This window comes from Podarcis erhardii (genome assembly GCF_964252035.2).
Source record: "Podarcis erhardii genome assembly, chromosome: 16".
NCBI lineage: Eukaryota > Metazoa > Chordata > Lepidosauria > Squamata > Lacertidae > Podarcis > Podarcis erhardii.
Genome location: NC_138514.1, coordinates 19,222,931 through 19,237,484, shown reverse-complemented (window position 1 = coordinate 19,237,484; position 14,554 = coordinate 19,222,931). Strand labels below are relative to the sequence as shown.

The 14,554-nt window shown below is 47.1% G+C and overlaps 1 protein-coding gene across 2 annotated transcripts in view; it reads right to left on the bottom strand.

The window, feature by feature from the left end:
* POU2F3 (POU class 2 homeobox 3) overlaps window positions 1-14,554 on the bottom strand; it is a 95,834-nt gene that overhangs the window by 76,376 nt on the left and 4,904 nt on the right. The window contains exon 2 of one of the 2 annotated variants that reach the window (XM_081843155.1): window positions 7,446-7,514. The exons of the other annotated variant lie outside the window; for it this stretch is intronic. Within the exon in view, the coding sequence (XP_081699281.1) occupies window positions 7,446-7,514 (69 nt within the window). The remainder of the gene's footprint in view (window positions 1-7,445; window positions 7,515-14,554) is intronic. 2 annotated transcript variants of the gene reach the window in all.

Here is a 14,554-nt window from a genome sequence, read left to right as displayed (position 1 = left end):
CACATAGGTGCCCAGAGACGGACAGAGGAGGCATGAATTTGGCATACAGTGTGACCTGTGGTGAGTCCTGAGGGCCTGGAAGAAAGAATCAGAGGGCCACAAGATGTCCCTGACATCCTCACTGCTAAAATACTTATGACGTTTTTTAAAAAATGGGTGTAATTACACCCTGGTGTAAAATGATCAACCTGCACTACTTGACATCAGTGAGAACTAGGCCTCTGTTTCCAGGCAAAATATACTACGGACCACTGCCTGTCAAGAGCTGGGCAGTACCAGCGAGTTTCACAAACATAAGCGCACTTTCCCAAAAAAGCCCAGCAGCTGAAATTTGCCCAAATCTGCTCTATGGGATATTGCAACAGCTCCCCACCTGCCCAGTGGTGGAGAGGGAAGAAGTTCTCAATGCCCTGCAATCATTCCGTTATTGTGGCAGGTGTGTTTGAAATGCTCCCTCCTTGCCTGGTTTATGGTTTAAACTAAAAAGAGAGAGGACTTTCTCTCCCCCTCCTTGCATCACATCCCATATCAAAGAGAAGACACTCCTCTTGGTGAGGAACTGTGTTGTTGCGATTGATCAGAGGGAGATAGCACCAAAGGTTGCCACAGAGACAGAATCCTCAGCCTACTAGCTTTTGGCATATCCGATAGGGAGGGGCTTGGCGATCAGGGTCTCCCCAAAGGGGACACTACCCAAAATGTGAGTTTTGGGGTGCCGTATGAGATTGTTCACCTGAAAAAGCACTTTTGGGGAACACCATGCCAAAAAAAGGTGTGTTTTGGGGCTCTATGTGAGATTGCAGATCTGGAAAAAACAATCTCAAACATGAGATTGTGGCCTGAAATTGCACGAGAGCAAGGTGCCCAAAATTGTTGCCATGCCCTTGTGGGGAAAAGCGGGATGTCCTGGCTTTTCTGGGGCAGTCGATGGGAGAGAGAGAGAGAGAGAGATGGGAGGGGGAGAGAAGAGGTTGTCAGGATACAGGGTAGCCCTTCTCAGTGGAAAGGGAATAAAATGCACAGCAATCCCCCATCTTCCTTTCCAGTATCAACAAAAAACAATTGGTGGCATAGCTGAGAGCTAATTCCTGCTTTCCCAGGCCTGTGGAAACCAGGTTTTGGGTTGTACAAGGTTCACAGGGAAACAGGGCACAGCTGAAGACAAGCAACAACCTCAGGAGCTCCACTCCCTGATGTTGCCTTCCAGAGAAGGGTGGGAGTGGGGGGAGAAACAGCACGATACGCCCTATCCCACCACAGAGACCCATGCAGTAGAGGCTTGGGATGCAAGCTTCAAGGGACTGGCTCATTTCCCAACCTTCTCTCATTATCGAAGGCAGTCTTCACCAACCTGCTGCCTTCCCAGGCAGCTGGGGCTGATGGGAGTTGTAGTCCAAAGGACTCAGAGGTAGCCAGGTGGTAAAAGGGGGCTCTCATGGGGCTGGATTTCAGTTACAAACAGGAAGGGTCCCTCCAGATAGCTGGGGGTTTATTGTGGGTGCATTCAGCAGCATGCCTTGAATTCAGCCTTAGTACATTATGGGCAGATTTATGCAAGAAGAGTCCCACATAATTCTGCTTTATTAGATGCTCTACAATGCTTCCTGCATTATTGCCTTTTTGAGTGGGGGGTGGTATTCTTGCACTATAGTGCAACAAAAGCTGCAATACTGCTGCCGACGTCACTACTCAGAACATTTGTGGTATCAATGTGGATAGTGGTTTCTCTCTCTCTCTCCCTCTTTCACAACACTAAAACTCATGAACATGCAACCAGGCTCCTTGTGGGTTATTAGATTTATTAGATTTATATATTTCCCTTCATCAAAAGATTTCAGGGCGGGCCAGAAGATAAGAACACAAGATAAAAACCACAAAGAAGTACAGTAGCGAAAACAAAAACAACAAAACAATTGCACCCCCCAAACACATTTGAAAGGCTGTAGAACATTAATCAGGAAAAGGCCTGGTGAAAGATGAACGTGTTTTTTGCCTGGCACCTAAAGATGTATAATGAAGGTGCCAGACAAACTTCCCTGGGGAGAGCATGCCACAAATGGGGAGCCACTGCTGAAAAGAAAGTAATTCTTCACATTCATAGTTAAAGCATGGAATTCACTCCTACAGGAGGCAGTGATGGCCATAAACTTGGATGGCTCTAAATGAGGACCTGCCAAATTCAAGGAGATACTAGCTATGATGACCATGATCCACCTCTGAATAACAGTTGTTGGGAATCACAGGTGGGCAGAGTGCTGTTGCGTAAATTCCTGAGTGCAGGCTTCCCATAGGCATCTACTTGGCCACTTTGATGCTGGACCTGATCCACCACTGGCCTGATCCAGCAGGCTCTTCTTATGTTTCCAGGAAAATTACGAAACTTCAACTGGAAGTTGTGAGACATGCACTGGTTGGAAACAGAGGATGCCTGCCCTGAAATGCTTGCAGCTGCAAACAGTTTTGAAAGCAAGATCATGTGGAACCATGCATACCAGTGTTGATGAAGTCACAATAAAAACGATGTCTGGTCCTCAACTTAGCCCTTTGATCCTCTGGATAAGTTAATTTTCTTGAAAGAGAAACAGAGTAAGCTTCTTGGGAATGCTAAGCTTCAAACGTGAAGTTTAGCTCCATGAGTGGAGCCAGCAGGTGTGGTTATTTCACAAGGGAACTGCACTCTTCACATGGCCTGCAGAGCACTGTCCATCTTCACACCCCAGACCCTACACCTGGCTTGGTCGTTTAGTATGGGCATTCATGTAAGCTGCCTCTGAGTCTGTTTCAAAGGACTAAAACCAAGAATGTGTGGCATGCTCCCCTACCCAATAAATTGGCCTGCTTTTATCTTTCTGCTTTTTTTCAGAATTCATCTGATCTTTCCATTAAGTGGAGCTTTTGAAAAACACCTCTAGTGAAGAAAAGGAAAAGGTATTGCTAAAAAGAGGAGGAAAAGGGGCACAAATTTATAGGCATAGGTGCAAATTTAGGAATGATGTACTATATTGATTTCACAGCTTCCCCCCTCCCAAGGTGGCTCTTTACACATAGTCCAAGCCCAGAAAATGAATCACCACAAAAAGAGGGGGCAGGGGGGAAAAGACACCAAGTTGCATAAATTTTGTACGGATGCAAATTTAGAAAGAACTACTATAATCTTCTCATCCCTCCCTTCCTACAAACACATACACACCACCAAAAATTACAAAAAGTATCACAAAACGGAAGAGAAGAGAGACCTGGATGAAAAGGTCTCTGCCTTGGGCAATCATTTTGCATTGCTTTTAAAGCTATCCCCAAGTTGTTTTTGTACTGTTTCAAAAACCATTTCGAGCTGTTTTTAATGGGACGCCTGCAGATAGCTTTGAGGCATATGGAAAAGGTGATCTGTACATCAAAAAATAATAACAATGAAGATTTGCAAAAATATTTGCATGTGTTGATTTAGATATATAGATGCCAATTTAGAAAGATGAATCTCATTTCAATTGAAATACAATATATCTCTCCCCCCACATTGCCTCCCCCTTGAAGACAGAATTCCTCCTGTATCGGACCTTCAAACAGAAGATGTTAAAGTAGATCAGGGCTGCATGGCTTATATTGCTTAACCGCTACAGAAGAACCAGTTTTTTTACCTTAGTGGAAGACACTTAATTTAACCCCTTTTCATATTTGCAATCTCCCTCCTCCGTTCTTCCTATTTTAAAAATAAAGTGTGATGCAGCAGTTTACTCCTAATTGAAGCTAACTCCAAAAAGCAAGTCACTGCGTGACTCCAAAAAGCAAATCTGCGACTCTAAAAAGCAAAGTGACTTGGGCTATGTACCAGCAAACTACAAGCTAAGGCTAATCTAAGCTGGGATATATATATATATTTTTTACCAATTTAACAGCCAGTTAGGTTGGTGCAACACCTCCACCACCTCCCAGACCCTGGAGGGCAAAGTCTGTCAAATTGGCATTTACAAACCTTGTTGGCTCTATTTCCTCTCGCTGAAATATCTCTGGAAGTGGCTAGCTCAAAGACACACTTGGCAGCGACTCAAGAAGTGTGTCCAGGGGCATGAGATTTAATTAAATTGGGGCTTTCAACCCATTTGATGATGTGTGCATAAACAGGGCGCTTGGAGTAACATCTGCCGCACCATTGGCCAACCTGCAGTGCCTTGAGTAGATTCGCGGCACACAGTTCAGGCCAGGACACAACCTTGACTGCAGTGTATTGTCAGGCTTCAGCTCTAACCTGCCTTTCCTGCACAGCCCTGCTATTCCCTGCTACTCATCTTGGCCAGTTAAAACCTCAGGTTTTAACCTCAGAAGAGCCTGCTGCATTACCGTCTCAGCCAGCACCCTGTTCCCGCAGCGGCCAACCAGATGCCTGTGGGAAACCCACAAGCAGGACCTGAGCCTGAGAGCCCTCTCCCCTCCTGTGGTTTCCAGCAAATAGCATTCAGAAGCATTACTGTGTCCAACCATGAAGGCAGAGTTGAGCCATTAAGGTTAGTAGCAATCAATTGCCCCAGTGGCAGACCCTGGTGTCTCAAATTTCAGCGATGCCAAAATCCAGCGCCCCCACCTCTCACCTTCCATTCTGAAACATTGTGGTGCCCTGTGGCACCCCCTAGGCTCTGCACCCAGCAGTGGCATAGCAGGGTTTGCTGGTGCTTGGGACACATGGGCACGCACATGTACCAGGAGGAGCGGGACACAGAAGGTGAGCATAGCCCGCTGTGCCTCCCCAGCCCTCACCACGGATGTTGCCAGAAAATCCCCTGGCACCCATGGGTGGGATGAGGAGGGCACTACAGCCATGTGGGTGGAAATTGTTCATATATGCAAACCAAAACTGACATTTTTTGAACACACACACACACACACACACACACACACACATTGTGTAACCCTTGAAACCCTCCCTTGTATCACCTTCTTTACTCCCGCACAGCACATTCCTTGCAGTCCTAAATAGCCGTGACAATCTCACTGAGGGCCAACAGTGCCAACTTGGAGTGAGGGGGGAAATGACTGAATACCCTCACTCTGTGCCAATTAGAGATCATGCACTGAATATGACGATGTGACCATGAAGTCTTGCCAATTCTGATGCAGGATAATGTGACTGACAGCAAAAATAAAAATAAAAATCTGTCCCCTGCCCAGTGGCGTAGCGTGGGTTGTCAGCACCCGGGGCAAGGCAAGTAATTTGCGCCCCCTAACCCCTGGATTTTAGCACTCGAGTGCGAGCGCGCCCCCCCAGATGTTGCGGCCGGCCCCCCCTGCACCCCCCACGCTACGCCACTGGGGCTGGGGCGAGCGAAGGAGCCAAGGACCCCCCCCCTTAAGGCTCAGCAGGAATTTATTAAATTTATTATTTGCGGCGCCCCCGCGGGCCGAGGCAGCCGAAGCCCCCTCCCCTCGGGCGCCTCCCCGCCCCCTCCTCTCCTTGGGCTGTAGGTGGAGCCCGCGCTCCGAGGCGCTCCAGATTGGGGCTTGGCGAGCGCCTCTCCTCCCCCCCCCCCGGCCTGGACCGGGGGCTTCCAGCCGCGCTCCGTCCTCGCCCGACCCCCCCCCCAGCTGAGAGTTGCGCTGAGAGCCGGAGCTAGCGGCGCCCCCTTCAGCCGGGAGACCCTCGCCCGCCCGCCGGCTTCCTCTCGGAGGGTGTTGGGGAGCGCAGGGCGCGGCGAGGCCCCTCGGAGCTCTCCTCCCCCCCAGTCGGCAGAAGCAGCCGCCGCCTGTGGCTGGGCCGAGGGGATGGCGGCGGCGGCGGGGTGCGGAGGTGTTGGTGCCGGCGGCGGCACTGCTGCAGTGGCTGCTCCTCTTGCGAGCAGTGAGTGGAGCGCAGCCGCAGCGGTGGCGGCGGGGGGCGCGCGCGCACTAGGGCGCAAGGGTGGCGGGGGCGGCGGGGGCGGGGAGGCCGGCGGAGGAAGGAACTTGTCCCTTCCCTCTGGACTCGCGCCCCCCCAGAAGTTGCGCCCGGTGCGGCCGGCACCCCTGGCACCCCCCACGCTACGCCACTGCCCCTGCCCTTCCTATCCACACAGAGCCCTCAAGACAGATAGTAATATGGACAACAATGGCAACTGTGTACACACTTAACCTGGGAGTAAGGACTTGCTGATGAGTAGACATCATCATGTGAAATAGAGACCTCCATTCCCTTCACAGAGCTATTTCTCAAAGTGGACTAGCAATCAATCCCTTTTCCTAGGGAGCTGTGGGAATTGTAGTACTGTGAGGTGAATAGGGGACTCCTAATAACTCTCAAAAACACCCTTAACAAACTGCACCCCCCAGAATTCTTTGGGGAAGCTATGACTGTTTAAGGTGGTATGATACTTCCTTAAAGGTATAATGCAGGTAGGACCTAAATCTAAGAAAGAAAAACAGAGAGAGTTGGGATGGGAAGTGCCAATTCAGGGAAGGCACAGGTGACATAGAAAAGTCCGGTGGGCCAATATACTAGCCCAGGAGTAGATGGTTCCCCACCCTGTGCTAAGATTTAGACCTGGCAGAAACTTAGCATGCGATACAAAAACACCTTTTGTGTTTTGCCCCGACACTGAAGAAAAGGCACAAAATTTGATGTGACATTTTCAGTGCGAGCTTAAGTGTTCTAGAGTTCACCTCTGGACAAAGAGCAAGCAAATGTTTCGCAAGTTTGAAAGATTTTCCGTTTGACTGGTGTGATACTTAGAGGTATAAACATTCTCCAAATCTAGATCACCAAGAAACTGGACGACAACAGAAGCAGAATACTTCCTTGGAGATGAGGGAAAAATTCATGGCTGATAGCCTGTTCTGCCAAACACTCTGTGTGAGTCAGCTGTGGGGCTGACACTGCTTGTTGGTTTTCAGTGTTAAGAGACAGAGACCCCCTAAGCCTTTTGAAAACAGCACTTATTCATCCGGAAGGAAACAGCCCTGCATTACAAAAACTGCTTTGACCTTAATAACCCACAAAGGGTTTTCCCTGTTCTTGTTTGGGCTTTATTAACACACTTTTAGCATGACTGGATGACCTCACCTTGCCTGGGTTTCTGATGGTTAAGATGGTGATATTGCAACCAGCCAAATCTTCTGGACGGGTTTCTTTTGAGCTGGGCCAACATGGAGACTTTGGCTCAAGCTGGAAGGTTTAGCGGGAAATGGGAGAGGTTTGTCTGGTTCATCTGTTTGGTTGGGGCCATATATCACTGAAATACCCAACGGGAATCTTTAAACTGGCATTGCAGGGATCAAAACCACCTCAAACGAACTGAGAAACATGTGCCCTGCTCTCTCTTTTCATCATGCTTCTGTGTAATAAAGTGATAATGGCCCCGAATATTATGGGAGAAGGTTTATGAGGAAGCTGTCACAATTCAGCCCTCCTTTTGAACTCCATCTGCCAATGCCCTGAGCTGGAACTAAAGCCCAGGGGCCTGGGAAAAGAGAAACTGTCTTACCAGGTTCTATGTGACTGCCTTCATGCTGCGAATCTGTGGAATCTGCCACATCACCACTCATCTTGATATCTAAAAATGTGAAGCAAGCTGGTTTTAATAGCAGAGCACAACCCACCCCCCACACCTGTGCCTCTTCAATGCGTCATTATAATAATATACCACCAAGCTTTTGAATCCCCAGTTCCTACACATCCAGCCTCAGGAATATTCATAAGCTTGGGCAATGCCGTGCCTTCCTCCCTTCTGTGTCTCTCCCCTCTCCATTCATCTTCTGTGTCTTCATTCATCTTTTAGACTTCTCCTTCATTCATTTTCCTGATCATAGGTCAGGCAAGATGGATGGCAAAGGCTGGAGAACAGGAACAGGCCTTTCCAGATGGGCTTTCCTTCTTGAGACTGGGGAACCCCAGGAGGAAAAAAACTGCTCCATGATGGCGCCTTGAGCCTAACAGCCAGGAAGCATGATTCTCTCTAATGTAGGCATTCGGCTGATATCTAAGGTACTGCAAATTGTTCAGCAGACCAAAGCTCAGTGATTAGAGCATCTGCTTTGAATGCAGAAGGCCTTAGGTTCAATCACTGGCATTTCCAGGACAGGCTGGAGGAGACACTTGGCTGAAACTCTGGAGAGCTGCTACCAGTCAGTGTAGACAATACTGAGATGGACCAATAGATGGACCATTTTGCCCCCACTCAGTTTGGCATTGGTCTTTCTTTCATGGCTATGATTTTAAGCAATTTACCCTGGAAATTACTGTCCCTGCCGCCAGGGTCCTAGATTCCAGATCTTCATTTACCAGAGTTCACCATGTATGAATTTGGAGGCTTGCGACCCATCACAGAATATGGACGCATTCAGATGTGGGGAATGTGGCATTTGTTTTCATGATTATAATGCTGGTGTTTCTATCCCATTTTCTAACATTCCTTTCACTCTGCAGTACCTGTTGCATTGTGGAACGGTGGCTTTTTGACTGATATACTGGTGCACTGTACTAAATTTCATTCACACTGGTGGTGCAGCACAGTAACAGAATTCACTGAACAACATCACTACTCCTCTGTCTTTTCTGCACATGCCTGCTTCTGCTTCCCCATGAAAACACCAATGCACTTCAAGACCCTGCATATCACCCCAGATTTTGTCACTTTATTCCCTCAATTTTCCTGGTTAAGGGAGCTGCAAATGCAATTTAAAAACACAGGAATGAGTACTGAACATTCACTATATTCCATTACTTTGCTGCAAGTGGCTTTTACATGACGTGAAAGCACAATTATAACACGAAAATTAATGGTTAGGGAAACTTCGGGGACAGGGAATCAACTGCTGGGTGAATGCAGCCTATGTCCCACATATTGGGAGCGGGTGGTGCTGTGGTCTAAACCACTGAGCCTCTTGGGTTTGCTGATGGGAAGGTCAGGAGTTCCAATCCCCATGATGGAGTGAGCTCCCATTGCTCTGTCCCAGCTCCTGCCAACCTAGCAGTTCGAAAACACACCAGTGCAAGTAGATAAATAGGTACTGGTGTGAAGGGAAGGTAAACAGCATTTCTGTACACTCTGGTTTTCCATCATGGTGTTCTGTTGTGCCAGAAGCAGTTTAGTCATGCTGGCCACATGACCCGGAAAGCTGTCTGTGGACAAACGCTGGCTCCATTGGCCTGAAAGCGAGATGAACGCCGCAACCCCATAGTTGCCTTTGACTGGACTTAACCATCCAGGAGTCCTTTACCTTTACCTACAGGTATGTCCCACATTTTCTTCTCAATGGGTATAGAACCAGGTGCAGAAAAGAAGAAGCCCACATTTAAATAAACCTGGATAGCTTTGGAAGGGCACTTTTAACTCTTTGCATCCTAACTGGAAGAGTACTGGGTTTTTGTTGTGTGTTTTTTTGTAAGAAACAATTTGCATAAGCTTCCACTAGCCAATTCCCTGGAGGGTTTTTTGGGTTTTTTTTGAGAACAGGAGAGTGATTTGCATCAGTTAATAACACTATTTATAACACTCGCTCGCTCTGTGCCTGTTCTCTGCGGTTTTGCCAGGTGAGCTCTCCATTAAAGAGACATCACTCGGAATCAGGCAAAACTCCGTGATATGTAATTGTTCTCGTCAAACATACCAAGAAGGAGATAATTGACATAGCTTTTTTCATATCCCCCGCATGTTACAAGACCGCAGAGAACCAATCCAAGGATAACAAAAGATAATCTGAAGGTTTAGGAAATGAGAAGGGTTGACAAAGGAGCTTGAAAGAAGTATCAAAGCTCCATCTCGGAAGAGTGTGACTTGTGGCAGCTTCAAATCTTGCTAAAAATGATGAACACAGGAAGCTGCCATTTACTGACTTGGACCATTGGTCCATCTAGCCCAGTATTATCTACAGTGTCTGGTAGCAGCTCTCCAGGGTTTCAGACAGGACCTTTTTTCTCAACCCTAACTAGAGATGCTGGGGATTAAACCGAGTCCTTCTGCATGCAAAGCAGATGCTCTATCCCTGAGCTACAGTTCCTCCCTTTTAAAAATCGGTACTTGTGGGATGGGTGAGACAATGCTTTTTTCATGCCTTCTCACATGGAAGAGTTTGGCAGGCCAAGAGGACTTCAAGGGCAGCCATATCTCCCTACCCTCCAAGCATCCCTATTTTCCAGTTTCAGATTTGATCCCGGAATGTCCCGCTTTTCCCTAGAACATTCCTATTTTCATTGGAGAAATGTTGGAGGGTATGTATCAGATCCGGGCCTGGAGTTATCCAGACTAGACTCCCTAGTCAAGGGTCTTGAACTGCATAGGTAGAAGGTCTTTCACTGTGGACAAACAATGGCCATGATGCTAGGCTCCAAGGAGGTATTTATCCCAGTTCTGGCCAATCCAAAGGCTTCATATTGCCTGCCAATCACAGGGGCTGATGTCACACACAGAGAGATACAACTATTCCCATTCTAAGGGTGAGGGGCCTCACCATACACACGCAGTCCTAGGTAGCTCATTGCATGGAGTTCCTGTGCCAGTTTATGGATTCCTGGGCCAAGTCCTCAACAGCATGAATATCATTGAATAAACCCTGAATTTGGTATCTGGCTCATCAGCGCTCTGGGTACTTGTACACAAAGCATTCACCGGGAACACCAATATGGTGGCAGTCATATCCAGATCCAAAGAACACTCACATACTCTTGAAATCTCCTGCTGAGGCAGGGGATGATTTAATCTAGGACATAAGAACACAAAAAGAGCCTGAAACATTGGACAGGGCAATAGCTCAGGGGTAGCATATCTGCCTTGTATCCAGAACGTCCCAGGTTCAATCCCCCGTATTGCCAGATACAGCTGGGAGAGACTCCTGCCTGAAACACTGGAGAGCTTCTGCCAGTCAGTGTAGACACTATTGAGCTAGATAGACTGATGTTTCAACTCAGTACAAGGGAGCTTTCTATTTTCCTATACTGTACTTTCTCTGGACATGAAGGTTTCATTTATCCATTAATGGTGGTTGGCAGATCTAACCTTCGCCATGAAGCTTCCTCATCTAGTTGTAACTGGACTACTGCAATGCACTCTGTGTGGGGCTGCCCTTGGGTCTGGCCTGGAAGCTTCAGCTGGTACTGAATGCTGCAGCTAGACTGGTGATGGGAACTGTCTACCACCAGAACATGACACCGGGGTTGAAAGCACTGGTTTTCCATCAGGTACTGGGTCTGGTTCAAGACTCTTATACTGGTGTACAAACCTGTAGATAATTTAGGTGCAGTATGTCCCAAGTCAATCACTGAAACAAGAGGTTGTGCCTTCAGTTGTGGGTCTACCTCTGTGGAACTCCCTTCCACTAGAAGTCAGGCAGCCACTGGCACTGCTGAGTTTCAGGCACCTGGTTAAATACAGCTTATTTCAGGAGGCCTTTCCATCACAAGAGTTCCTCTGATGTTTTAATTTGTTTTTCTCAAGTTCTTTGTTTCAGCCACAAAACTTACTGCACGATCCTGGGCCATTCACCGCCTCTCAACCTAAGCCTACCTCACAGGGTTGTTGTGGTGATAAAATGGGGAAGGGGAGAATCATGTAGGCTACCTCTTGCTCCTAGACCAACCCCCTGCAATGCAGGAATATGCAGCTGTCCCATGTGGGGATCGAACTTGCCACCTTGGCATTATCAGCACCATGCTCTAATCAACTGAGCTACAGAGACTTGTGCTAAATACATCAGAGCTATTGCCAACTTCAGGAACCCCAGTTGGAGCACATTCAGCCCAGGAACACCTGCTCTCAGTCCTGGCCTGGCCCTGGTACAGAGAACAGATCTCTGATCGGGATATGCCTGGAGCTCTTGCCAACCTGCCCGATGTAATTAAATTGGATCTAACATCAAACAGCCTCGTTACGGTAACTGGAGGATGGTGTCACGTGTAGCAAGACTAGCCAACTGCCCTGGAATTCCGACTGTGTAAACACCTTCAGACCTGAAGCTATAAGCCAACTGAACTGCTGGAAATGTAGGTTAGGAAGTGGGTCTGGCCCAAGAGGAGTTTGCTGGCTTGACACACCAGACCCAGCTTGCCAGAGGTGGGAAGGGTGACCTTTCCTTCTCCTGCCCATTCCTCCTGGCACCGTCACTGCATGAGAAATCCCAAGCAGAAAGTGAGATACAAGTTCTTCCTAAGGCAACTCCAGTGCCTTTGAAAGGGAAGAGCTGGCCCTCAATGTCTTGCACAACCAAGCCAGACTAGTCAGTTTCATTACCACACAGAGCAAGTTTCGCCCATCAGCATTCCCACACAGCAACTTTGCTTCAGTTGGACTGCAAGACAAAGTGATTCTGCAAAGCCAAAGAGGAGCAGCGAGTAGGCTTTTTTAATAATAATAAAAAAGCCTGCCGCTACCTGCACTGCAGAAGAGGCAAGCAACCTTTCAGTTTGACATAAAAAAACTCAAAAGTGAGTGGCCCCTTCAAGCCAGAGGATTTGCTACAAGCCAAAGAGCAGAAGGTGGGGAAGGAGGCTGGTTTTGACATTTTTGCTGTTGCCTCCTGTCCTACCAAAGAGGACCAAAGCAGGATTTCAGTTTGAATTTTATAGAAAAATCTCTCAAAAGTGACTTGCCTCTTCAGCAAATGGAAATACCTCTGGCTGTTCAACACTCCCTCACCCCCTGCAACGCTTTCCACCACAGTCTCTTAGGGCCCATCTGAAAGTGTACCAAAACTACTGACAATCCCCAGAACACATTAAATGCCCAACCAACTTTGTCAAATCTGGCTCAACTGACCCCACACATGTCTACTCACTCCCACTAAGTTCAATGGGATTTACTCCCAGGTAAATGAGTAGAGAGTTGAAGGACTGAAGTTCTGTAAGGTGAGATATTCATGTTGCCAATTAGCAGGTGGCTTTCTCCTGTAATTTCTGTGCGCTGTTGATGAGTTACTTGTTTCTCACCAAGGCAGAGCAAAATGGTGGTTTGCCTCACATTATTCACATAGGAGTCCTCAATCTCCAATTCCAGTTAATCTTCCTACAATTGTTTTCAATTATCCATAAGGCATGTTTCAGAATATAAGAAAAGCTCATATATCTGAGAGGTCAAACTCTTTGTATTGTTTCTGCTGGAAAACTCCTCAAAAACCTCAAAATCGGATAATTTTATGCTAACAATCTCTTTTACTTTGTTTAAAAACATTCCAATGTAGCTTTTCAGGCAACAACAGAAAGCCCATCATTCCCTTTATTTCCGATGTTCAGGTGTGAGTGCCGATCCTAATATAGCTAAAATAGAAACATCCACATAGAACTGAGTTGCAGTAGTACAAAAATCTTTTAGGGGAGGGGAACCTTCAGTGTGATGAGAAGGGCCCCTCCCAAAAAAACAACATCCCAAGCATGTACATTGGCCACAGAATGCTGGCTAAATGTTGAGTGGGAGAGAAAATGGAATGGAATGACCTGGAGGAGGGCAGGGCTGGCTGGCTGGCAGGCAGGCATACTAAACACTAGCACTCCGCACTGCAAAATTGTGTTGCAGGTCCCACTCATTCACCACTCTGTGCCTTTATGTATTTTCACCATGGGAGACAGTAGCTTGTCAAACTGCCCCAAAGATAAGTGGATTTCTTTGGAATTTGCCTCTCTCTGTGCTCTGCTTCTCCATAATCAAAGAGAATTTCTAAAATCAAATGCTGGATTTGAGCAGGTACCTTTTAGCATCTTGAATGAAGAACACCAGAACCACATAGCTGCTAAACCCTGCTAATGACCCATCCATTCCGCAACCTCTGTTTCCCACAGAAGCCAAACAGATGGCTCCAGAAAACTCACAGGCAGGGCATGAAGGCAGCAGCCCTCTCCCACTCATATTTGTAAGACCCCTGCAGGAGCAGACCAAAGGCCCATCTAGTCCAGCATCCTATTCACACAGCCCAAACGCAGAACCTGAGCACAACAGCACGTAGAACATAGCCTTACCCCCCATAAATGTGCCTAATCCTCTTAAAAAGTTATTTCCAGGTCCCCATCTCCCTCTGTATTGATCTAACACTGCATGGGGGGAGACTGCTATCTTGATGCAATTGTGGTTGCACCTTTTCGTATGACGTTCCATTGACTATCATACGAGTTCCTGCACACTAGGGGACACTTGGCAAAAATGAATCTTTATGCAATTATGTGTACAAATGACATTAAAGACAGCTTTTTTGCATTGTTTTTTTCAAAGCATGCTGCAAGAACACTGAAAGAATTAAGTAAAGGAATCAACCCATTAGTGTGGCAGCAATCAATTCCCTGGAACTATTGATATTAGGCAAGTGCCTTTGTTTTGCTTCCTAAAATCCTTTTTCTTTAGGAAAGCCTAACCAGGCATACCATTTTTATTACGTATGCTTGTTACTTAAATAGTTGAGTTTAATCAACAATTTCATAGAATCATAGAATTGAAGAGTTGAAAGACACCCAAAGTGTTGCCTAGTCCAATCCCATGAAATGCTAAAGAGCTCCTGACAAACAGCCACTCAAGCTCTATTTAAAACTTTCAGTGAGTGAGGGAGAGGCCATCACCTTCCCAGATCGTCCATTCCACTATTGGGTAGCTCTTACCACCAGAAAGTTTCCCCTGAT